General features: G+C 43.5%; 1 protein-coding gene across 1 annotated transcript in view; it reads left to right on the top strand.

The window, feature by feature from the left end:
- The window catches only part of LOC311240326 (kelch-like protein 24), a 40,512-nt gene extending 14,639 nt beyond the window's left edge, over positions 1 to 25,873 (top strand). The window contains exons 6-12 of the mRNA XM_084328905.1: positions 10,099 to 10,285; positions 11,386 to 11,532; positions 19,208 to 19,336; positions 19,891 to 20,067; positions 22,115 to 22,261; positions 23,260 to 23,425; positions 24,955 to 25,873. Coding sequence (XP_084185031.1) covers positions 10,099 to 10,285; positions 11,386 to 11,532; positions 19,208 to 19,336; positions 19,891 to 20,067; positions 22,115 to 22,261; positions 23,260 to 23,425; positions 24,955 to 25,153 — 1,152 coding nt within the window. The 3' untranslated portion in view covers positions 25,154 to 25,873. The remainder of the gene's footprint in view (positions 1 to 10,098; positions 10,286 to 11,385; positions 11,533 to 19,207; positions 19,337 to 19,890; positions 20,068 to 22,114; positions 22,262 to 23,259; positions 23,426 to 24,954) is intronic.
- The last annotated feature ends 1,037 nt before the right edge of the window (positions 25,874 to 26,910 follow it).

Raw genomic sequence — 26,910 nt, 5'->3', positions numbered from 1 at the left:
GCCCCTTCAAGGCAATGGTAGGGGAAACACTGATAAATAATCACAGTGTGATGGAAATGCCAGTATTCTGATGTCTGTGGTTCTATATGGGTTGTGGCAATAATGTTGACAAATAATAGCTTGCAGCAACGTATTGAAAAAATAACTATAAACTAGTACATTTTTGAAACCATAAACTTTAGTTAAACATTTTGAATTATGAACTGAACTAGTTCATTTAAAAATGTGTGAACTGAACTAGTTCATGTAGAAAGTGAACTTTTTCAACACTGCACAGAACACTCCAAATAAACAACAATCAATAGGGAAAGCATCAAACAAGTCAATGAATTTGTGTATCTGGGACATAAATTATCTAACACAAATTACCACTCCACCGCAGTGAACAACAGGATGGCACCAGGATGGGCTGCATTCAACAAGACACGACACATCCTGAAGTTGACGAGAATTCCCATAAGAATTAGGGCTGCACGATTTTGGGAAATAATCTAATTGCGATTTTTCTGACAGATATTGCGATTACGATTACATTTGCAATTATAATTATATATTTTTTTTAAGCAGCCTGTTGTGAAGGGCCAGATTAAAGCTGAGAATCTACATTTATTGTTTTATATACATTGTATATTATTTATATATACACAGTATATCCCTTTAAACCTGCGTTCGAACCATAGTAATATTCACTTTCCTTATGGATAATGCCCCCTGACGGTGGCGCCAGGCAGTCTCGCACTCAGACATGTTCAAGGGCGAGTTTGGGGCAAGTCAGGACATGCCCAGAGACAGCGTATTGATTCCAGACAAGAACTGAGGTTTGGGACTAGATAATCACTTAAGTATATATACGGCGCAGGTGCACACAGCAGCAGTTCGTGTGACAAGTTCAATGTGACTCTAGTGAAGTGAGCAGCAGTGCGTCTAACAGAGAGTTGAGAACCACGTGCGAATTGAATAGTAAAGTGTTATCCAGTTTAATGCAGTAACGTCAAGTTCGACCTAGTTTAATGTGAAGTAACTAGTCGTTCATTTATTGTATATCGTGCCAACCACAGTTCGTTCGTGTGTAGCTTTACCCAGCGGTTCGTTCGTGTTAGCTAGTGGACCTTAGCCAGTGCGCGTGGACTAAATACCTTAGTACGAGCACACGAGGAGGCCTAGTCGGAGAACCTGCTGGACATGTGCACAGGAGAACCAGCGGCGGCGATTGCAGAACCATTACTGGTTGGATTATATTGATTGTGGAACGTGTTACCCGGAGAAGAGCATCGTTAATTCCCACTGTCGTTTGGGATTTAACCTCGTGAGGATTTACACTCGGGCTGGCCTCATGGACCGAGGCTGGCTGGCTATCATCGTTTGCTATCGAGCATTGGATTACAGTTATTGCTTTTGTTGCTGATCGTTGGATTTACAAGGACTGGCTTCTGTACGTGAACCCCCTTATTCTTCATTGAATCAGACTGAGTATCCGAACATTCCTCTATCCTCTAGACCAGTGGTCACCAATCCGTCGATCTTGATCGACTGGTCGATCTTTGAGACTGTCCCTGTAGATCTTTCCATAAAAAAAAAAAAAAAAAAAAAAATTAGATCTTACCCTGAGAGTCCACATTACAGTTCTACCTTTGTTTTGATGTGAAAAGTGATGCTGCACTTAGCACTGACTGAGAAAGTACACATACAGTTCTACTTTTGTTTTGATGTGAAAATGATGCTGCACTTAGCACTGACTGCACTTAGCACTGACTGCACTTAGCACTGACTGAGAAAGTACACATTACAGTTCTACTTTTGTTTTGATGTGAAAAGTGATGCTGCACTTAGCACTGACTGAGAAAGTACACATTACAGTTCTACTTTATAAAATGCTAATTGTAAATATGTTTGTCAATGTTAATAATATGAGAGTCCACATTACAGTTCTAATTTTGTTCTGATGTGAAAAGTGATGCTGCACTTAGCACTGACTGCACTTAGCACTGACTGCACTTAGCACTGACTGAGAAAGTACACATTACAGTTCTACTTTATAAAATGCTAATTGTAAATATGTTTGTCAATGTTAATAATATGAGAGAGTCCACATTACAGTTCTACTTTTGTTTTGATGTGAAAAGTGATGCTGCATAAGATGACTGCACTTAGCACTGACTGAGAAAGTACATAATAGTTCTACTTTGACGTTTTAATGTTGGACCAAAGCATTGCATGTAATTAGAATACAGGCAAATAAAAGTCATTTTAGTTTAAAGTACAATCTTGGCTGTCTTTTTCTCTCAACGCTTCAATAGGTAGATCTTGCCTTCACCAAAAAAAAAAGGTGATCTTGGGCTTAAAAAGGTTGGTGACCACTGCTCTAGACCTTACAACTCTGAGAGGAACCCAGTGTCTCCAGGCGGTACCAGCGTTGCCTTCTATAATTGCTATTATACGCCAGGTGGCGTCAGCTTAGTACCCATCGTAGGAATCCTGCTATTCCCAGTGACTCATGCTACTGACTGACTTTATGCATATTCTTCGCCATACAAGCGCGACCCTAATTCTCATTCTGTAACCTAATGTTGCATAATAATAAAATACCCTCAAATACTATTTCTTTGTCAATGCCGTGTTATTATGAGTGTCCACCATATCTATTCGATGTACTGTCTGGCCAGTAATTAAAGTACATACCTAGCAGTGGTTTAATCTATCACAATCTTTAATACAGTCAGGGTTTTGTAACCCCTCAGTTACACAGCCCCACAGAGGTTTATTGTAAAATGCGGCTTGCATCTGGCCTACGTGGTGGGTCTGTTCGGAACACATAGCCTGAAAAAGTATCTTTTTACCTGGGAACCGGTACCTGTACCCAACGGTACCTTTTTCTGTACTTTACTCTCCCTCTCTGAAGTCTAAACTTCACAACACACAATCTAAAACCCCTTACCTCCCTCTCCCAAACCGTTCCGACAACACATTTTTTTATGTTGCGTGATCATGTATATTTATTTTGTATTGTAATTTTTTTTATGTTTAAATATCAACATTATCTGGCAATCCTCAGTAAATACTATCAAACTCCTCTGATGTCAGACCAGATATGAGACGCGTGCACACACACACACACACACACACACACACACAGAGAAAAGGAGAATGGCTTAAATTATTTTAGAATACTTCAGCTAATGAAGTTAAATGTTTATCATCAACTATCCAGTTTTTTTCTTTTTTTTTTTTTTTGATCTTTTTCCCCCTCCATTTTTCCTCAGATTTTTTCTCCCATCCCAATGTTAGTCTTATGCCAATTCCCAATCCCCTTCCTGGTCGCTGCGCACTTACCCCCCACAGTCAGATCATCTGGGAGAGTGGAGGCTATCACGTGCTTCCTCCGACACACGTCCAGCCAATCAACCGCTTCTTTTCACCTGGTGGCGCGGATCCTCCCCGAGAGGGCGTAGCGTGTGGAAGGATCACACTATCCCACTCAGGTCCTATCCGCGCTTAGCAGGCGCCCCGACCGAACTGTAGGAGTCGCTGTTTACAGCGACCCGGACCCACCCCACCAGCTTCTCCCACCCTCTAATACAGCCAATTGTATTAGTGTGAACAGCCAGCCAAGCTGGTGACAACCCCGGAGCTGTGAGCTGGACTCGAACAGGCGAATCCAGCTCACAGCTCCGGGGTTGGTGACGAACGCAATCTCCGCTATGCCACCTAACCGCCCTCTATCCAGTTTGTTTTTATAGTGCAACGTTTTTCTACTTAAACATTAATTGAACCAGTAGAGAGAGAGTAACAACGGAGGAATCACTGGTTGGTTTTGGCCGATTATGCTGTCCACTGCATCAAACCACGGAAAATATATTGAAGCCTCATCTTCTTCACTTTTAGCTCGACATTGTTGACTGATCTGTTGTACCCATGCACGCACATTTTCTAATAACAGCATTATTAGACCAGCACGTCCAACGAAAGACATGCTGGTTGCGCTGGAGAAAAGAAACGAAAAGATGTTGCGTTTGTCTTTTACGTGTTATTTGTTATTCTAAGATGCTAATTAATCTGTATCTGGATAACCAATGAAGTATTTTGTCGAGGCAGGTAGCCGGTAGCGTTATTTCGGGGAAATTGATATCTATAGTCTGGTATATTTTTCGTCCACGAGAAATGGAGGCTCTAATTATTATTATTCATAGAGACTCTCGAGCAATAATAATTATATTACAGCCTCCATTTTTCGTGGACGAAAGATATACCACACTATAGATATCAATTTTCCCGAAATAACACTACCTGCCTCGACAAAATCCATGTATTGGTTATCCAGATACATGAATTATCATCTCAGAATAAGTGGCTTTGTACGCACGTTTTAGCTTATCTTTTACAGCTTACATTTTGGGCAATAATTATTTAGAGGCTCCATTTTTCGTGGAAGAAAAATACATCAGTCTAAATAAATGCATTCGAACAAGAAACCAATGTATAGCAATGGCAAAATTGCTTACAAAATAGCTTGGGCTTGTAACGTGGCTTCATCTCAACGTTTTCATCATCCACTGAGCCGTGAGGCTCAACATGCTTGTTTGGTTGAGGTCTGAACTCTCCAAATTGCCCATAAATATAGTTTTTGTGGGTATTGTCCAGTTGTTGCTGTATGTTTTTTATCTGCCCAAAATTCAAGCAAGCATGAAAGCATTACAGATTTGCTTGCACACCACGCCCGCACCACCTATTCCAGCGGTCCCGTCTTGGACCAAATCAGCGTCCCCGGTGATGGGGGGGGGGGGGGGGGAGCGTTCTCATCACACTCTATTTTGGTGCGATCGTGCTCTGATTCAATCCCGAATGGCTAGTGTGAAAGCCCCCTTAGACACCCCGGTCTCTCTTGGTGAAAACTGCAAAATTACTGTATTACTCTGTATTATACTGTCATACACGTTTACTATCATGTAGACTATTCTGCTTTGTGTTTTTGTGTTTACATGTGATGTATATTGTATACATGCACTTTTATTATGTTCTTGTGTGATGTATCGCACATTTAATTGCTGTGTGATGTATTGCAAATGTTATTGCTGTCATCTTTGCCAGGTCTCCCTTGCAATGGGACTTCCTGGTTAAATAAAAAAAAAAAAAATGTATTGCATGATTTGCGATTTGCTAATTGCATCATTTCAAATTTCGATTAAAAATCGATTAATCGTTCAGCCCTAATAAGAATCGAGACGTCTATGATTTCGAATGATCTCATATTTATTGCAACCTGGTAGAAATTAGCCTTTGATTGCATCGACTCATTTTATTATGGACTATTATGTTATCTGTTTATAGTCATCAAGTCAAGTCAAGAGTTTTATTTGTCACGGCATACAAGCATACAGTGAAATGCGGGGGGTCATGCCGGCAGCGATTGTGCAATAATACAAGTAATAAGAATAGGAATGAGAATAAGACATTTGTGCAATAATACAAGTAATAAGAATAAGACATAACGGGTATAATGTACATAAAGTTTACAACAAGCATGGTAAGACATGCTAAGGTCCTGCGATAGTGCAATACAATGTTAGCTACGGATGAGGCACTGGGTCTTATGTACACTACTATACAATGCTATACTATACAATCTACAGTTACTATGTGTCCTTATGCTAACTTGCTATATCCATCTATTTACTATACAAGAACCACTCCCGTTCTTTTTAAAGTGACCTTTTCATTGTGTAAAGTGACTGTTGAGTGTGGGCGTGTGCAGCATGTGTGTGTTCATGCTAAAGTGACTGTTAGTGTGTGAGCGTATACAGTGTGTGTTATGTGTGTGCTCATGTGTGCTTGTGTGTGGAGAGTTCAGTGTTCAAGACTGATGGCCTGGGGGAATAAGCTGAGCTGAAGTCTCTTTGTCCTAGTTGCTGGTGTGCGCAGGCGTTTGCCTGACCGCAGCAGCTTCAACAGGCTGTTGTTGGGGTGGTGAGGGTCTTTCATTATTCTGCAGGCTCTGGATTTGCACCTCTTGTTATATAAGACCTGCAGGGGTGGTAGTGCAATACCCGTAGTACGCTCAGCTGAGCGCACCACTCTCTGTAGGGCCTTCTTGTCCTGTGCCTTGCTGTTTCCATACCAGGCAGTGATGTTTCCAGTCAAGATGCTCTCTACAGCTCCGGAGTAGAAGGACTGGAGTATCTTCCCCGATACTCTGAACTTCCTTAACTGTCTCAGGTGGTAGAGGCGCTGCTTCGCCTTCTTTACGACTGAGTCTGTGTGTTGTCCATGTCAGGTCTTCTGAAATGTGGACCCCCAGGTACTTGAAGCTGCTCACCCTGTCCATGGTATCCCCGTTTATCCACAGTGGTGTGTGTGTCCCCTGCTGTGTTCTCCTAAAATCCACGATCAGCTCCTTGGTTTTACCAATGTTCAGGAGCAGGCTGTTCCAGTGCATCAACCTCCTCCCGGTAGGCCTTCTCGTCGTTGTCGGAGATCAGCCCCACACCAGCGTGTCGTCCGCAAACTTACTATGGAGTTGGAGCTGAACTTGGCCACACAATCATGTGTGTATAGTGAATACAGCAGGGGGCTCAGAACACAGCCCTGGGGGGACCCGATACTCAGGGTGATGGTGTTGGAGGTCTGACCCCCCACCCTGACCGCCTGGGGCCTTTCACTCAGAAAGTCCAGTATCCAGGCGCTCAGAGCGGAGCTCGGACCCAGCTCGATCAGCTTGTCCACCAGTCTGGTGGGGACTATGGTGTTGAACGCTGAGCTGTAGTCAATGAACAGTCTCACACAGCCCCCCTTCTGGCAGTCTAGGTGAGAGAGAGAGAGAGAGAGAGAGAGATCTCTCTCTCGGTTCGGGAGCATGAGCTGTAGCGCAGCACGGTGGTACTTCCTCGAGAGGGAGACACGCAGAGCGTTTACAGTTCTCTGCTTCTCTCGCTCGGCGGGCAGCTAGAGGGGGCGGGTGTTATTATGCAAATGCACCATATGATGTCCCATATAGGCAAATTTTCAGATGACTCACTTGAGGGAGGGACATTATTGTGAGGGGAGAATTGGAAGAATGCGCCAAATCGAGAATTAGAGACATAGATCCTATTACTATAAGTCCACATAGCTAGAAAATAACCCTAAACACTGGAAAAGGTCATTTATAAGATAGTTCCCCTTTAAATACCGTAAATCCTCAAATATAAGATGGGTCTTCTATTTACCTCAGCTGCAAAGAGCACCAGGCCTTTTTTAGAGAGAGGCTTATATAAGAGGCAGGCCTTAATTTCTAAAAATGACACTCATGGACATAATCCCTTCATTTTCAGACTTTTATTGCATTATTTTTTTTTATTTTTTTTTAATACGTACATTGTCTGTCTACATTTATTTAGACTAGCATTGGTATTTAAATATTGAGTGCAGTTGAGTAATTGTGGGATTAACGTAATTCACACACTGAAGTTGGAACTGTCTATACTAGGTTGTGGGGTCCGGGGACGGTTTAGCGTGTGGTACCTTCTCGACTTCCTCAGTTGAATCGATTTGTTTACATGCAGTAGCTTTAGCTACTAACGTTATCATAGCATCATGGTCTGTAATGTGTCAACTGGACAACGCCAGCCTCGTCTGCCAATGCCATATAGATAGCGAACGTTAACGTTTGCAAACGAAGTCAACGTCATCCAGCCGACACCACAGATCTACCATATTATGACAACGTGAAACGTTAATGTCAGTGTAGCGGGAGGCAGCACTTGATTTCCATTGGCAAGAGTTTATCTCATTCTATATCACGGCACGAAAAATTTAAAAAAAACTTTTTTTTGCGACCTTATATTAGAGACAGGCCTGTGTTTGTCTAAATGCATCAACCCCCCCCCCATTATAAGAGGCCCCTCCTTTATCGGAGGTCCCTCCTCTATTTGAGGATTTACGGTAGGTCCTTGTCACAGCTTTTCACAACCTGTCTGATCAGTGGGCCTAGAATCTCAAGGAACACTCATGAAGCAAGTCATCATCCAATAACATAACAAATAAACCTAAACACACAATCTAGTTTGTTAGAATCAAGATAGAATTATTAATGCAAAAAAAGGTGGGCCTACAGTCTATAGAAAGTATGTGACTTTGTCTAAATACTTCTGGAAATGATCCCTGCACAAGACTAATTCTCTATGACCACAATCACAGGAATTCACTACAGTATCATATCAGTCCAAATCTGGATCACTTTTATTTATTTATTTATTTTGGTCATGGCCTACTGGCATTTTTTTTTAATTATAAATAAATAATAATAATTCAATAATTAAAAATAAAATAATAATTATAAATAGCCTGTATTCTATAGGCATGTTGTGTAGGACTAGGCCCTAACCAAACAACCCACCCGTTTTCGCTTCAGTTGGATTCAGAGGCGTGCGCCACGCGCATTTTCACTGAAATACACTCAATATCTGCATTATTACCACACATATAGATGTTGTTCAACCAGCTAATGTGTCTATCTTTCCCAATACAAATAAACCATAGTACTATACTTTTTCAGGAGTACAGTCACACTGATCATCATTCTAAAATGAATTCTAACATTCGAATTAATTATATAATAACTGGTTATACATGCAAAATGGACAATAGAACACTGGAACTGGAAATTCTTAAAAAATCTTCAAACGGGGACTGACTTCGCATATAGACTAGGCATTTACAGCTGTCCCAATGTAAATGTGCCTTCCTCCGTGGCGCTTCCGCACGCTCTGAAGTCGACTCGTGTGCCAGGCCACGCGCGCGATCTTGCACGGAACCCGCGCGTGACTTTGTGCGCGTCTGGTCTGCCTGCGGCGTTATACTCCATGTTTCCTGACGCTCTGCCCAGGTTATAAGCAGTGGTGCGAGCGTTCAGAGCCACTCGGATAGTGTCAACCCACGGTTTCTGGTTCGGGAAGACCCGAACCTTTTTCGTGGGTACAATGCTATCCGCTAGTGTTGTTATGAAACTGACAACAACATCAGCAAACTCACTGACGTCACTGGAGCTTGCCTGAAGCATTCCCCAGTCGACTTCATCGAGTGCGTCCTGTAGCATGGCCTCTGATTGGTCGCACCACTTCTTTACCTCATCACATAACATTTTTTATTATTATTATTATCATTATTTTCTTTCCAATGAAATGAAAATCAGAAAATAAGTGGTATATGATGGAAAATATGAAATTTGGAAATCAGTTTTTATTCTATTTATTTACTGTTCTGTAAAAGTCTTCTTGAATGTAATGTTTTATGTTTGTGTGGACCCCAGGAAGACTAGTTGTTGTCATGCATCAGCTAATGGGGATCCTAATAAACTCAATAAACATCACAGGGTACCATAATTGCCGGACTATTAAGCCGCACCTTTTTACCCATGTTTTGAACCCTGCGGCTTATACAACAATGCAGGTGCAGCTTGTATATGTACACATTTATTTTTCGTTCTATATCTAGCTGGTGTGGCTTATATTCAGGTGCGGCTTATAGTCCGGCAATTACGGTATACATACACGTCACATTCCTCCTATTTACTGGTATCCATATGTGTCTTTTAATTCCATCCTTAGTATCTTCAGATTGCTTGGCCTGACGTGGCCTATAACACGTGGTTGTATATGTGCAGTGCATGCTTGCGCGGTCAACTATGGCTATACAATAGAAGGGGATGGGGTAGTGTTGGGGAAGCCCAGCAGCTGTCAGTCATCTAGAGCTCCATAAATCTGGAGGATTACGGCTCCATTGTCAGACACTCCAGTCACAGGGTAGGTAATCTGGCAGCTCAGGGAGGTTGTCAGTGTAATTAGAAGACAGTTAACACCTTCCATGATGCTCCTTTCATGTTAGATGAAATATGGGATACTTTAATTATAGTGTGTGTGTGTGGGGGATAGGCTGCTACTGAGTAATGCTGGCCTGAAATTAGGGCCAGTCGTTGAGCCGTTGAGCACATCGAATCTTATTGGTATGAATTGAGCTTCTCCCGGCACAATTGGTGAACGATTCGGCATTGAGACCTGGATAAGGGTTTCAATTTATGCCCTAATTAATCCGTCGTCATTGTCCCTTGTCCTCCACATACTTCTCCAGGTCCTGGAGCACATCAGACTGCCTCTGATCAGTCCCTACTACCTCCACGATGTGATCGAGTCTCTGGTGGTGGTGCAGGAGTCCCAGGCATGTCAGAGGCTCATCTCCGAGGCCAAGGACTACCTCCTGCTGCAGGACCGCCGCGGAGAGCTCTACTGCCCCAGGGCACGGCCCCGCAGATCCACCGGTATCCCAGACATTACATGATGCTGCACCTCAAACATTCTGAATCGAGACCACCCCTTCAGCCCTCCTTAAGTCAATACTGTTTTGTTTTATTTATTTATAAAAAAAAATGTTTGTACATTCCTGAAAAATGTTAAGCAGATCTCTGCTTGGTCTTTAGTTTAAACTTTTTTAAGCTTTTCAATGTCATTTCTGTGAGGAATGAAGTCAGTTGTATGGTTTGTGTAGGATGGCTAGACATAATGACAGGTTCCTTTTGGGTGCATAGTATACTAGTATTTATACATAATGGATAGGGATGTCCGATATTATCGGCCGACCGATATTATCGGCCGATATCGGCAGTAAAATGTGATATCGGAAAATATCGGTATCGGTAAAAAAAAAAAAAAAAACATTTACATTTATTTAACCTTTATTTACCCAGGCAAGCAAGTAAGAACCAATTCTTATTTTATTTATTGTCAAAAGTATGCATGTTGGTTTAATTCAACAACAAGAGATATGTAATGTTAATTTTAACTTTTTTAATTATCATATTTTGCACAGATAATGCTTACATTTAGAAAGCCTTTTGAATGCATCCAGTGAAATTATTAATTACCTGAAATTATTCAGTTTTTTTGGGGGGAAACCCTGCATATATCGGTATCGGTTGATATCGGTATCGGTATCGAAATTAAGAGTTGGACAATATCGGAATATCGGTATCGGTAAAAAAGCCAATATCGAGCATCCCTAATAATGGATGATCCAAACATATTCGTTATTACAGGATTTGTTAAAATCTCTGTGATGATGATGATTGTCGTAAGTAATCCATAATGACATTGGAAGGCATAATGTTTCCCTCCACATTGATTCAGTGAAGGTGTGTGTGTGTGTGCCCCCACTATGCTCGCACTGCTCCAGTGAACCCCATATAGCCGCTTCATTAGAGCCTACCCTTCTGCAAACATCTCTCAAAAGACCAGCATGCTCGCTGGATTGCCCTTTTGTTTTAATGAAGTTAGCAGCTCTTTGAACTCCTAAGTCCTCTCTGGCTCACCACTCTCTCTCTCTCTCTCTCTCTCTCTCTCACTCCTGTTGCCTTGGTAACAGGGACAGCTGAAGTGATCGTGACTGTAGGCGGAGAGGATGACAAGGTGGTGTTGCGCAGTGTGGAGAGCTTCGATCCCCTGACTAATCAGTGGAAGAGCCTGGCCTGCCTGCCCTTCGCCGTCAGCAAGCACGGCCTGGTGGTGTCAGGTGAGAGGATAATAGAAGAAGAAGAAGTCTTTATTTGTCATGCAGATTAACACACGCATGCGAGATGGGTGACACACAGGAACACACACACATGCAATTGAGTCGCCGATGAAATGTCTCTCTGCACTTGACCCATCCCGCCGTCTTTCCCCCCCCCAAGGGCAGCCGGGAGCAGACATGAGACATGGGCTGCGGCGTGGGCAGCGCCCAGGGACCAATCCAAGTGCTCCTGTCCGTCTTTGTCAGGGACGCGACATCGTTAGTGATCTGTTCTGCATGTTTTTCTATCGGGTTTATCTTATTGGGAGGGGAAACGGGGAGAACATGCAAACTCCACACCTGGGTACCTGGCAACGCGGCAACCTAGTCCCCAAGCGGGAATTGAACCCAGGACCTTCTAGCTGTGAGGCGACAGTGTTAACCACTACACCACCGTGCCAGTCAATTAGATTGAACAAAGTTTTTATTAAACCGAGCTGTAGCGATCAATGTCATGCTGTGCGTGAGAAGGCCATTGAAAATGTCTAGGGCAGGGTCTCTTTAAATTGACCTCAAACCTTGCCCTCTTTTCTTGTTCCTCCTATCACAACTGTTGCAAAGGGAAGCAGAGGACTGGTTTGGATTGGGGTCCTGTCCCTGGTGGGCCCCCACTTGATAAGAGTACTAGTACGTTTGAATGTGACTGGGTCCCAGGATAGGTCTGTCACTTTTGTTCCAAATTCAAACCATCGTTCAAACCTGCTAAATTACATTTTCCAACTGTAATGATGTCATGTTATACGCAGTGGTGTCAAACTTAATTACCAAGGGGGCGAAATGAAAAATATAGATGATCTCACGGGCCAGATACATAATAATGCCTAAAAATGGTAAATTCATTGGCTTAACTGGTCATTTTATTTATCTATTCAATTTGTGCATACCACAGGGCGACTTGGGAGGTAGAGCAGTCGGCTAGTAATCCGGAGGTTCCCAGTTCGATTCCCGCTCCGCCCCAGGCAGCATGTCGAAGTGTCCTTGAGCAAGACACTTAACCCCTAATTGCTCCCAATGAGCAGTTTTGCACCTTGCATGGTTGCCTCCGCCATCAGTGTGTGAATGGGTCAAATGTGAGGAACAAATTGTAAAAGAGTTTTGGATAAAAGCGCTATATAAATGCAGCCATTTACATTTTATTTCTTTATTTCTTTAATTAAAAGGTGGTTAACTCTTTCTCTGCCAAACCAGAGAAAAGCCGGGTTATCTCGCCATGTGTTGAACGCCAAAACTCTGAGAAACACGAGATTTCTCGGGTTTTGGTCCTTTGATCTTTTCCTTTGATCCCCGTTCTATACTGTCAGCCGGAGCCATCTAGGTGTCTCTGATTCATATGCCTATGTTGGAATTGCAATGACGATATCACCAGGTGGCAGTATCGCCTACCTTTGAACTGGAATGGCTTGGTGTGGATACACGTTTTTCTTTCTTTCTTTTTTTTGGCAAGGGCTCCTCCTGCCTGAACAGAGGCCGCCTCGAAATTGTTTTTCCTGAAGCGTATTTCCCATATAAACCAGTATAGACATATACACTGGTCGCGATGGCGATGTGATCACTTGGGTGATTGATGATTTTGATTTGGGAGTATTTGGAGCTTCAGGCGATCAACCAGAACGATTTGGGCTTATTGCATATAATGTGTCATATCTCGCGATCTATGGAAAAAGACTGGATTATTCTGGAAATGGGGCGATGTTTAGCATGTAGTGTGTAACAAACTGCAGTGTGTAGAAATGAACTAATTAGTCAGTAATGGACTATGAACAATGCCTGTCAAATGAGCCATACTATTGTCTCCATAGCTATAATACAGAACACACGATGGGTCTACAAACATCGCTAAAATTGTCAATAACGCTGGCGCCATTTAGTAAAGATGGCGAAAGCTTATGGCAGTCAATTAGTTACGGCGGTGTCCTTTATGGAAAATGTTTACAGGTTTAAATTATTATCTTTTTTTAAATCTTTTATTTATCAATTTATACAGAATATAAAAATTTAATTATATCATCAGACACCACAAAAGACATTTCCTCCAGGACCCCCGGACCCCCCAGGACCAGCACCCCATGGTGGTACTAACTTTCTCAGCCGCTGCGACCCACATCTCAATGCTGGTTCACTCAGCAATTCTAAGCTAAACTGGTCCTGGACTATTGGAGTACTAGGAAGTATAATACATGCGCATGCACACAAAACATCTCTCCTCGGCTTTCACTTTTCATCTTGTGAAAAACCAATGATAAATGTGAATATAAATATTAGATTTAAATTAAGAGAGCGAACAAAGTGGAACACACGTACACACACAAAACATATCTCTCACCTCAACATCTCTCTCTCCCACAGCTTTCACTTATCTTGTGCAAAACCAATCATTTCCATGGTTTTTGATTTCAAAGTAGGTATGATGTATTAGCAATAATTGACCTGATGCAGTGAAATAGGATGCAACTGAAGAGAGCCGGAGTCCGGAACAGACTGAGGTCCAAACGACACAGAACCACATTGCCCAGCATATTGTTGGCCAATGTGCAATCGATAGGGAATAAACTGGACGACATCAGAGCACGGATCCAATTCCAGAGGGACATTCGGGATTGTAACGTCCTCTGTTTCACAGAAACTTGGCTGAGTCCAGATGTCCCGAATCACGCAATAGAACCGGCAGACCACTTCTTCGTCCTCCGCAAGGACCGGACGGCAGAAGAGTCACTAAAGAAGAAAGGAGGCGGCATTGCCTTCATGATAAACAAGGAGTGGTGCGATGTAGGCAACGCAAAGGAACTGTCTAACCACTGCTCCCCAGACCTGGAGTTTATCACGATAAAATGTCGACCCTTCTTCCTCCCAAGAGAGTTAACGTCCATCATCCTCATCGGAGTGTACATTCCACCACACGCGAACACTGGGGTCGCACTTTCAAAACTTCACGACGAGGTAAACAAACTCCAGACAGCTAATGTTGACGCTGCCATTTTGGTTCTGGGTGATTTCAACAGCGCGCGTCTTAAAAAGGTGTTGCCGAATTTCTATCAGCATGTGACCTGTCCCACCAGAGGCGAGAACATATTAGACCATGTATACTCGCAATTTAAGAATGGGTACAAGTCACAGGCTCTTAGTCCATTCGGTAAAAGCGATCATGCCGCCATCTTTCTTTTGCCAAAGTACAAACAAAGTCTCAAGCGAACGCCGGTGGTCTCGCGAGAGGTTAAGCGTTGGGCCGTGACGTCAGAGGAGTCACTCCAAGCTGCACTTGAATGCACAGACTGGAGTGTATTCCGTGATAACACAGCCAATATTAACGAATACACCGAAACGGTAATTGACTGTCTGTACTCTGGTAGAAGAAACAATCCCCTCCACCAAAATTAAAATCTACCCAAATCAAAAGCCCTGGGTAGACAAATCCGTCCGTGAGGCTCTGAAAGTGCGCACATCAGCATACAACACCGGGCTGGTGACAGGCAACATGGAAGAACACAAGATGGCAAGATACAACGTCAGGAGAGCAGTAATAGAGGCAAAACGGCGTTACAGGGATAAAGTTGAACTTCAGTTTGAACAGGCTGACTCTAGAGGCATGTGGCAGGGCCTCAGAACAATGACAGACTACAAAGGCACCCCCCTCAAACTGAACAGTGACATCTCCTTAGCAAATTATCTCAATTCCTTCTATGCGAGGTTTGAGGCTGTGAATAACAACACCAGCCTACAAACCACGGCAATGGGGGGGGGGGGGGGGGGTCTGCTGATGGAGACTCAGTGTTCAGGGTAACAGAGCATGAGGTGAGACGGATCTTTAAAAAAGTGAATATCAGGAAGGCAGCAGGACCGGACGGCATCCCCGGCCGCGTCCTAAAAGTCTGTGCCGACCAACTGGCCCCGGTATTCACTGACATCTTCAACCTGTCCTTGGAACAGGCTGTCATCCCCACCTGTCTGAAGAAGTCCACCATCATCCCTGTACCCAAAAAATCTACGCCCGCTTGCCTCAACGACTACCGCCCTGTAGCCCTCACCTCCATAGCCATGAAGTGCTTTGAGAAGCTAGTGAAGGGCTACATCTGTTCCTCCCTCCCCATCAACCTGGACCCTCTGCAATTTGCATATCGCCCCAACAGGTCCACGGAGGACGCCATAGCCCATGTGCTGCACACAGCAGCATCACACCTGGACAAGAGGCAGGGGAACTATGTGAGAATGCTGTTCATCGACTACAGCTCAGCATTCAATACCATAGTCTCCTCCAAACTCATAGCCAAGCTCAGGGACCTGGGCTTGAACTATGACCTCTGCCAGTGGGTCTTGGACTTCCTGACGGGCAGACCCCAGGTGGTAAGAGCCGGCAACTGCACCTCCTCATCCATCACGCTCAACATAGGGGCCCCCCAGGGCTGTGTTCTGAGCCCCCTCCTCTACTCCCTGTACACACATGACTGCGTAGCACAGCGGAACAACAACACCATCATCAAATTTGCTGATGACACAGTAGTGGTGGGCCTGATCTCTGCCAACGACGAAAGGGCCTACCTGGAAGAGGTAGAGAACCTGTCACAGTGGTGTCAGGAGAACTGCCTCTCCCTGAACGTCAGCAAAACAAAAGAGATGATTGTGGACTTCAGGAGGTCGGGGGTCAAGGACTACAGCCCCCTCAGCATCGACGGGGCACCGGTTGAGAGAGTGAACAGTTTCAAGTACCTCGGAGCCCACATATCCGAGGACTTGACATGGACCACACACATTGACAGTGTTGTGAAGAAGGCACGACAACGCCTCTACTTCCTCAGGCGCCTAAGGAAGTTCCAAGTCAGTCAGAAGATCCTTAGGAACTTCTACTCATGTACAATAGAGAGCATCCTGACCGGCAACATCACCTCCTGGTTTGGGAATAGCACTGCACAAGACCGTAGCAGACTACAAAGAGTGACACGTTCAGCCGAACGCACAATTGGAGGGGGGCTTCCCACCCTCCAGAACATTTACAACAAGCGGTGCAAGGGGAAGGCTAAGAGAATTATTAAGGACTCGAGCCACCCGAACAACTGCCTCTTTGAACTGCTGCGGTCAGGCAAGCGATACCGGAGTCTTAAGGCGAGCACAGAAAGACTCAGAAGAAGCTTCTATCCCCAGGCCATCAGGCTGCTAAACGAACAATAAACACTATGCAACAACCATCAAATGCACACAGCACACACACCCACACGCACACACTCACTCAAACAAACAACACACTGCAGCACCCACTCTCCACACTTTAGATCACACAAACACACTTTACACTTTATATTTATTGATAAAGGATTTGCACTACAACTCGTACACCTACTGTGAATTGTACCTAAATTGCACCTCGTCCCATTTCTGCCTTGCACTATATAGTATTGTATATTAGTACACTGCACAGTATTGTATATTGTATGGTAACTACGTCTATTCTGCATCGAACATTGTACATATGTCTAAACTGAACACTGTGACCTCATTTTTTACTTCTAATTTTACTATGTTATTTTATTTCATACTTATCTTGTCTTGCACAGTCTCTGGAGCGTAACAGTAAGAAGCATTTTGTATAAAAGTATTCTGTACTTCTGTATGACAAATATTAAAGAAACTTGAAACTTGAAACTGAATAATACGAGAGAGACTGCAGCCTGATTTCAATGAAAAACGGACAAACAAGCTTTTAAAGGCGAAAGTAAAGTACAGTACAACTGACAGCTGGGTTGATGCGTTGTTATTCAATAAAGAAAACGCAATGCAGGCGCAAATTACACTAAAAGTCGAGTATTTTGCATTGGCGCACTGTGAGATGGAGGCGTGTGTCATTTGTATCACAGGCCAGTTGAATGGCAGGCAGAGAGGCAGCAAGCCAACATGAAAGAGAATTCAGTTTGGGTCCTGTGTTCAAAGAACCCTAGGGCAGGGGTTCCCAAACTTTTCCAGCTCGAGACCCAAAAGAGAAATTTGGTGTTTCCCCGGGACCCAAACTTACAAAAATACATCATGAATTGCCATAACATACATTTATAAACTACTGATAAAGAACACAACAAACCATGAATTTAAAATGTATATGAAATGTATTTATTTCATTATAAAAGTACATCACAGCAATAATAAAATTTGCTGAGTGTAATGTTAAGTTTCTCACCACCTCATAAAATATGTACATACAATTTTGTAACACTTTTAAATGAACAAACATGTTCTACTCTCCTTTCTATTTATCACCCCTTTTTCAACTCTCCATTTCTTACCCCCTCCCTCTGTCCCTCAACCTTAAACCCCAACATTGAGCAACATTCTGATGAATTTTTACTGACTTATTTTAAAATGCTAGAAGGGGTATAATATTTCATCTATGGCACAATGAAATCTAATGAGAGGTGACCACCTCACAGCTATTTGACCACAGCTATTTGACCCAGATCACTATTAAACGTTTGTTCTATTAATGTCTCTCTGCCTGCCTGCACTTTCAATGCTTATCAAGATGCTGAATGACCTTGAAGCCACACACACCCTTCTTGCTGTTAACCCACTGACTCCCGCTAAACACACTGACTCTCTCTGTTGTATTTCTTCTCTGAGATGGCTATTTGCTGTCATCCACCAATATTGTACATTCTATACATTTTGAAAAACCTTGACATCCTTCAGTACAGTACAGGTAGTGCAGGAATACTTTCATGATTGACAGCCTTTATGGTGATTGTATTCCATTGGATGTCCTTTTCTGTACAGTTGCACATTGCTGTACTCCACCCAGTAGGTATGGGAGTTTTCCGTTCATGTTTTCAAACTCTCTTTGGGTGTTTGCAATTCATGGGAAGTATATGTCTCTGATATCTTGGTACAGTGGGCAGGTTGTTAGAAAGTACTTAGTTGAGAGAGGCTCCGATTGAATCCGGGACACAGACATGCAGCCAATGTGACTGACAATGGCTCTGTTCATGGTCACGAATGGATTCCAGTTTCATTGATTTACTACAGATGACAATCGTGTTGTTTGTTTTTCTTTTCGACATACTTGCGGCACACGGAACAACTCATAACAGCCCAGCATCATACTACTGTAGCCAGTCTCTTGAAACACCGCTATCTCCAAACTACCACTCCCCTCGAAACTTTATTTTATTCTGTGGTCCCGCTCTCGCTGCCGCAGTGGGTTTTATTTTTAGCGGTCGGCTTACTCCTTCCATAGTTACACATAATTGTAACCGATTTAACGTTATTAAGCTAATGTTAGCTAATCGTTATAGCAGCTAACGTCGGGACAGAAAGATAGCGGATGTGACGTCGGTAAACAAGCCATTAAGCTCACGTTTGATTGGTTAGAATGGTCACTGTCAACTCACAAGGCACGAGTGTACAAACTAGCGAATGTACAGAAAAGGGACGTTCGGGGAGGGGGGAGGAGGAGGGATTTCGAGCCCTGTGTTATGCATTTTACTCTGCCAATTGGCAACCCAATAAAAACGGGTCCACAACCCATTTTGAGTCGCGACCCTAAGTTTGGGAAACGCTGCCCTAGGGTCTCTAGAGATAAGGGCAGAAGGCAGGAATCGCATGGGATTCACTCGAGCGCTTTCACCTTGTTACTCGATTTCTCTTTCTGCTCCCCACATAGGCTCTACTCTGTACTTGGCGGGAGGGGAGTTCCCTGACGGTTCAGCCAGCAGGGAGATGTGGCGTTATGACCCATGCTTCGACTCGTGGCTGGAAATGGCCCCTATGAACGTTGCTCGCTCCGAGTTGGGTAAGGTGGTCACCGTTGGCAACGCTGCCGATAGGGATTCTGAGCACAAGTATCGACTGTTGCAGAGTTCCGATTTTTATCCTTTGCTTTTACTGAGCAGTATAGTAGCATTAGTTTGGGATCACTCAGAAATGATTGAGATAGAATCCATATTGACCATTGGAAAGATTCAACATCTTTCTGTGTCAAGAAAATGCTGAAAATCAAGTTGCTTTGCATTTTTTTTTAAATATATATATATATATATATATATATATATATATATATATATATATATATACATATTACACATGGCTCTCTGTATCAGATGAAATTCTCTCAATGCCCAATTTTAGCTTGGTATCGACCCATCTGATACCAGTATTGGTATCGGTGCATACCTGATCACAGTATGCTATGTAATTACATCGACTCTACACCAAAGCAGTTAAGCAGCCTTGCTGACCCCCTAAGCAACCCTGCTATCACAGTTACCTGAGATGGAGCTGTGAGCCAAGGCTCTTTGTGACGTGATTACAATTGTTTTACTCTCATGTCCCTCTCCTGTCTCCCAGGCCTGGTGATGCTGGATGGCTATGTGTTTGCCGTGGGTGGTTGGGAGGGCCGCTCGCGCTTGGACACTGTTGAGTGCTACAACCCCCACACCAACTCCTGGCGGTTCATGGAGTGTGTTAAGATGGCAGTTACCAGTCCCGCCGTGGTCGCCCTGGACGGACTGCTCTATGTTACCGGTAGATATAGGACATTTACGAGTTTAGTCAGTTGCCATATTACACAATGTAATTCAGAATTTATTCACATATCCCTCCCCCGGACACGTACATGTGAATATAAGATTAGATTCAAATGTATTGTCATTGTAACTGAGGGGTACAATTCCCTGACTGTATTGATAAGTATGGTATTATTAAACCACTACCTCTTGTACTTTAACTTCTGGCCATCCAGTACATGATATAGATATGATGAACACTTTCCCACCTGATGAAACGAAGTCCACACAAATGTACAAATCGAATATTTTATATAGCAAAGGGTATATACAACGTTCACTTGATGACATTTATGATTTGAAATGCACTTGTATGGCAAATGAGTATTCGTAGGTAAATCAACATTGAATGTCCAATCTCTGGTTACGCAGGGAGTAAGTATACAACCCGGTTCTTTAGGGAACTATAGCGATGGTACTTATAGCTGGATACACTAAGGGGGGGGGGGGGGGTCCCGCTGGTTGTAAGACAGTAGGAGGGGGGGGGGTTAGAAGAGCCGCTGGCGGTATCCCATCTGGCCGACGATTTCTTGGGAGAATTCAAAGTCTTGAACACGGTGCCCACAGAACCTTGGTCCGCAGATGAATACAGCTGGACCCTCTGGTGGACGGTAGCTGCCGGTCCACAACGGAGAGACGTGAGGCGACCTCACTGGTGTAGAGCGCCGTCTCACCTGGACTCCTCTCCGGGGGGTAGTTCCAACACTCAGCAGTGTTGGCCGTTATCCATGGAATAATCAAAGCACCCAAAGCATAATCCAAGCCGTGGAAGGCTCGCCGTCGTCCGGGTAAAGTAATCCAATGTACAGGTCTCCTCGTCCTGGCCCGGAGCTCCTCGGATGCAAGCACCACTAGTGGTCTGCCCAGCCTGGTTAAGACTCCAGATAACGTCAGGAACGATGGGGGTACTGATAACTTTATAACTCTAACCGAACGATGCACCATACATAATAGACTATTATTAGCTTAATAGAAATACGTCCAACTCGACGGTATAGTGCCAAACTATGACAATTCAACTATTAATCCACACGATATCTCAATGCCTATTCTGAGGCCAAGTAGGCCTTACTGCACCACACGTGCGTCGTGGGTGAGGCTTCGCGTCTGTTACTCGGTTGGAGGGTAAAGAACTAATGGACTAAAAGAAAATTCTACTTTACTTGCGCCATATATATATGCGCTGTGAACAAATAGTACCATTCGTATTTCGCCAGACGTATTCCTATGCGGAACCGGGCTTGCCACGACATGTTGGTCGGCACGATTGAACTTGAACCTAGGGGTATGGCTGCTGGCGCCAGGTTCTCGTCCAATGGTAGAATGAAACTATTATGGGCTGTTTAGTAGACTAAAGGGATATTCAGTGCATATTGTACAAGGAATATACAGGGGATATCAAACGATATACAAATACTATTAAATATATATATATAAATAAATATATATATTCGGTTTAATCTGATCCTTCACAACAGTCATTATACAGCACAAGTACAGTACGATGAAAATAAGGTTGGCATCCAACCAGAGTCCAAATGTAACGGTAAAGTGCAATAGTAATATACAACGTATAGGTGATTAAACTGGGTATAAAATATATAATTGAGTACTACTGAGTGTAGTGCTAAACATATGTATGTACAGAGTTGTAATACGAATATGTACAGTGATACAGGTATGAAGGCAGTATGGTCGTAGTCATACTGGCCAGCAGCATAACTAGAAAGAGTAGGTAAGGGATATGTATAGATATACTATGAATTTGTATATTCACATTTGACCAGAGGGCAGGGTCAGCTGTTTGCAGTGCTCCTGGAGCATGTAGGGGTCAGTGTCTTGTTCAAGGATAATTTGACATAGATGGACACATTACCAGTCACTGAGAAACCTTGCCCATCTACAACAAGACTATAAATTCCAGTTAATGTGCTGCACTGCGGGATTATTCTGTATCCATGGAAAGTCTCCTGTTTAAAAGTTGAATGTGTTGCTCTGTGTCCTAGGTGGTGCTGTCCTCGAGGATGGAGATGGCACAGACCTGGCCCAGGTGTACAACCCTAAAACCTCTGTATGGACAGAGGTGGCTCCAATGCAGATAGCTCGCTCTGGGTCAGCTGCTTGTACTCTGAAAGGAAAGATCTACGTCATAGGTATTCAACTCGATCAGATTAACATTCAGTTCCTGATCAACCTCAGCCTAGAACATTGTCTTGTATTAATTGTCTTGTACCAAAGTCCACTGGTTAACAACTAAAATAACTATTCTACTCAACTCAGGGGGACGGGTCGCGTCATTACTTTTACCAACGGATTTCCAGTTCTGCGATCTGATTGGCCACTGACGTTTCTGGTCATGTGACATCTGCGCCAATCGTGTGACGCCTGTTTCTATCACTGGTTAAGCTTAGGCACTCTTTCGAAGTTGGTTAAGGTTAGAGTTTGTCTTAGAGCAGTGGTTCCCAAACTGTGGTGCGCGCACCCCTTGTGGTGCGCGAGCGCCCTCTAGGTGGTGCGTGACATGAAAAGGCTAATTAATGGTGGTAAAATGTTTTATTTTTTTTATTTACAATAAAATTTCATAAAAATCTTAGTCAAACCTTTAGTATAATGGGATATTAAACATGCTGGCAGAGTACATGCATCCCTGTTGTCGTGAACATTTTAATTAAATAAAGAAATTCCCTATCCATAGTCGCCGTGGGAAGAGATAAAATAAAAAATTTAATCTGTGCACGGAGACCAGCAAAAAAAAATTCTAACAGAAACCCATTGGGGGGTGCGTCAGCTAGGTCGGGAGGTGACAGGGGGTGCACGGCCAAAAAAGTTTGGGAACCGCTGTCTTAGAGCATGGCGATAGAACACCAGCCCTGATTCCAAACTCTAACCTTAACCAACTTCGAAAGAGTCGCCTAAGCTTAACCAGTGATAAACTAGGCGTTAGGTAGTTTGCAGGCTGTTCGAGGCGGAAATAGGCGCAGAAACAGGCGTCACGCGATTGGCGCACATGTCTCATGACCAGAAACGTCAGTGGCCAATCAGATCGCAGAACGCGAACGCGGAACTGGAAATCCGTTGGTAAAAGTATAGACGCGGACGGGTCGACAACGACATGTTATTTTCTTCAATAATGGTCCTTCCTTTCCTCCAGGTGGCTGGCATGCCTCGACAGAGAACACAGACAAGGTGGAGTGCTACGACCCCAAGACCATCCAGTGGACCATGTGTGCCCCCATGAAGGAACGACGTTACCGGCCTGGTGTGGCTGTGGTGGATGGCAAGATCTACGTGTTGGGAGGAGAGGAGGGCTGGGACAGGTGAGAGGGAGGGCGCAATTCATCTTCTGTTCAAATTAGGGCTGGGACTTTATTGCATTAATTTAGATTAATTAACTACAGAAAGAATTAAAAGTTTAAAAAAAAAGTATGCATTTAATCGCATGATGATTTTTCTTTATTGTGTAAGAATGTTACCTTTCAAAGGAGACCAGACTCATGCATGTGCTATAAGTATAACGTATAATGAGTCGCAAATAACTTTTTTTCTTAGTCTGGTTTGTTCATAAAAAAAATAAAATTAAGGGCGGCTAGGTGGTGTAGTGGGCAAGGCGCTCGCCACCAATGCAGGAGACGCTGGGTTCGAGCCCAGCTCTCCGCACTCCGCATTGCTATCAGCTTGGCTGGTCGTTCATACTAACACAATTGGCAGTGTTAGGGGTGGGAAAGCTGATGGGTGGGGATCGGACGTTGTGGACAGCGACTCCTACAGGTCGGTTGGTGCGCCTGCGCAGCAGAATCAGGAAGCGACGGGGGCGGCGTGTCTCTCCCACGCAGACCCCCGCCGCTGAGAGATCGCGCTGTGCAGGTGAAAAGATGCGACGGCTGCTTCCTCGAGTACCGGAGGGGACACGTGATGTAAGGCTTCGTCCACATTGCAGCCGGCTTGTGGGAGGCATGGCCTAACAGCGTTCGAGACAGGGAAGAGTAGAATTGGACGATACGAAATTGGGATGGGAGAAAAATAGAAAATGGGAGAAAAAAGTAGATAAAAAAAAATATTTTAATTAGATAAATTGAGATCAATCAAGAGTTTTTTTCTTTCAATGGTCAACTGTTCTGGAATGTACTTGAAATTACTGCGTTTTACTTTTACGAAAGTGCTTGAGTTTACAAAAGGTCAGACTCCTTTGCACTATATATATATTATTCCTAAAATTGCTGCACTTTGTTAAAAATTGCATTGATCTGTTGGTCTGTGTAGTAGCTAATGCAGGATTTTGCTGCTTAAATGTATGTATAATGTATATTCATTGATTCACTCGTATACCAATATTCATTTGAATTGACATTTTTTGCTTTTCGCATCAAATATTGATATGCGATTAAAATGTGATTAATTTCGATTAAAGTCTCGAATTAATTCGATTAAAAATGTTTTATCGAGTCCCACCACTAGTTCAAATATATGTATTTTTTAATCGGGGCAATTCGCGAGAAGTCCGCAAGAAGTAAATTGGCGCTGTGACGTGTGTGTTCAGTCAGTGGGAAAACTGGTGTAGTTTTATGACTCGCCTCTACACAGTTGAATGGACAGACATGCATAGATGTGAATGATACAGTGCACCCAGTCACCAAAAACACTGGCGGTTGTGTTTGCAAAATAGTTTGTGGACAGCAACCCACAAAAATCAAATCAAAATCTCCAAAAATAAGTATTGAAACTTATGTTTTTTTTCCCTCCCAATAGAGCCACTACTTATTCCGATCCAACTTCTCCTTTATACTCTGGTTGTATGATGATGTTTGTGTTTTGATTTGGAAATTCATGTTTGTTTCCTCTCCTCCAGGTACCATGACACCATCGAGCGGTACTGTGAGGAAACGGACACGTGGGAGATCGTGGGGGAGATGCCCACCAGTCGTAGCTGGCTGAGCTGCGTCTCCCTCCAGCTGAGGAAGGACGCTCGCATGGTCTTCAGCGCTACTTTTGACGGGACACTGCCGGCCACTGCCGGCGCCTTGAACGGTAGCTACCCCGCGGACTGAGGGTGGAAGACAGGAGAGGATGCTCCCCATGGTGTGCCCTCTTTTTTTTTCCCTAGGTGGGCCATGTGCCAAAAACAATAACACATGGTCATCTGTGCCTCCCTCCCTGTGGACAGCACAGTCTTGTGTTCAAGCTCTCTGTAGACGCAGACCGGCAAGCAGTTGACTGAGCAGGAGTGCCATCTTGTGCTTAGTTGGTACGTCACTGTTCTGAGGGCCTTGAAGGACGATCTCACTGTTCTCACTGGCAGTTGCCCCGTCCCCACCCACTCGCGACAGGTTACCGAGTCTCACCTACTTGGGTTCATTTTTATTGCCATGGCAACAGGGGAACTGTGTCAACCCGCATGTATCCATGGTAACTGTCATTATGGATGGCTCATTCACCACTCCTTCTGTGTACAATGTGAACATTTGGAGTCTGGGTATTATGGATGTCAGAACACATCAGCTCTCTGTGATTGATTTCTCCAGCCAACGTAGTGTATTTTTGTACCATTATTTGTATGGATGTTTTGTATTTATTTGGAGTTTGTTTAATTGTGCTTAAATGTGTTGTAATAAAGATGTTAATAAAGATGTTTTAATTAATTGACACGACTGCTGTCATCAAGACAAGCTAGAAGAGAAGGAGAAGCTACTGGCACAAAACATAGACCCAAGACAAAGTTGGTATTTTGCATATTTTATATGAGCACTTAGCAGTGATGTGAATAATTTTTTTAACCATACAACTTTCATAATTATGAAATATTTATTTAAAAAATTACATTTTTTAAAGTGAAATGAGCTGAACATTGTCTGAATAAAAGTCTGCAACCACTTGAAGAAAGATTATCCTCTTTGCTAATGTTAGGCAATCAAATGAGAGATACAAAAGCTCGGAATTGTCAAATATCCAAGCGAAACTGAATACATTTGAGGGTTGCAGTGTAATGTGGTACAAAACCATTCAATGAGTGGTCCATGTACTCAAATATTTTGCAAAAAAAAATTGCAACTCGACCTCTGTGAGCCTTGGCTGTTTTTACACCAGCAGTCTCTCAATAGCCAGCGACAGTGGCTCAGGAGGTAGAGCAGTCATCTGGTAATCGGAAGGTTCCTGGTTCGTCTTTGGATAAAAGCACTATATAAATGCAGTCCATTTACCGTCCTTAATGGTAACTGAGGTGGACATGGCCCATCAGAGATGTAGCTTATGCAGCCTACCTCTCCCATCAGAGATGTAGCCTATGTGTAACTGAGGGGTACAATTCCCTGACTGTATTGATAAGTATGGTATTATTAAACCACTACCGCTTGTACTTTAACTTCTGGCCATCCAGTACATGATATAGATATGATGAACACTTTCCCACCTGATGAAACGAAGTCCACACAAATGTATAAATCGAATATTTTATATAGCAAAGGGTATATACAACGTTCACTTAATGACATTTATGATTTGAAATGCACTTGTAAGGCAAATGAGTATTCGTAGGTAAATCAACATTGAATGTCCAATCTCTGGTTACGCAGGGAGCAAGTATACAACCTGGTTCTTTAGGGAACTATAGCGATGGTACTTAAATGATTATAGCTGGATACACTAAAGGGGGGGGGGGGGTCCCGCTGGTTGTAAGACAGTAGGGGGGGTTAGGAGAGCCGCTGGCGGTATCCCATCTGGCCGACGATTTCTTGGGAGAATTCAGAGTGCTGAACACGGTGCCCACAGAACCTCGGTCCGCAGATGAATACAGCTGGACCCTCTGGTG

This window comes from Notolepis coatsorum (genome assembly GCF_963971535.1).
Source record: "Notolepis coatsorum genome assembly, chromosome: 14".
Classification (NCBI taxonomy): Eukaryota; Metazoa; Chordata; class Actinopteri; order Aulopiformes; family Paralepididae; genus Notolepis; species Notolepis coatsorum.
This window is presented reverse-complemented; position numbering and strand designations above follow the sequence as displayed.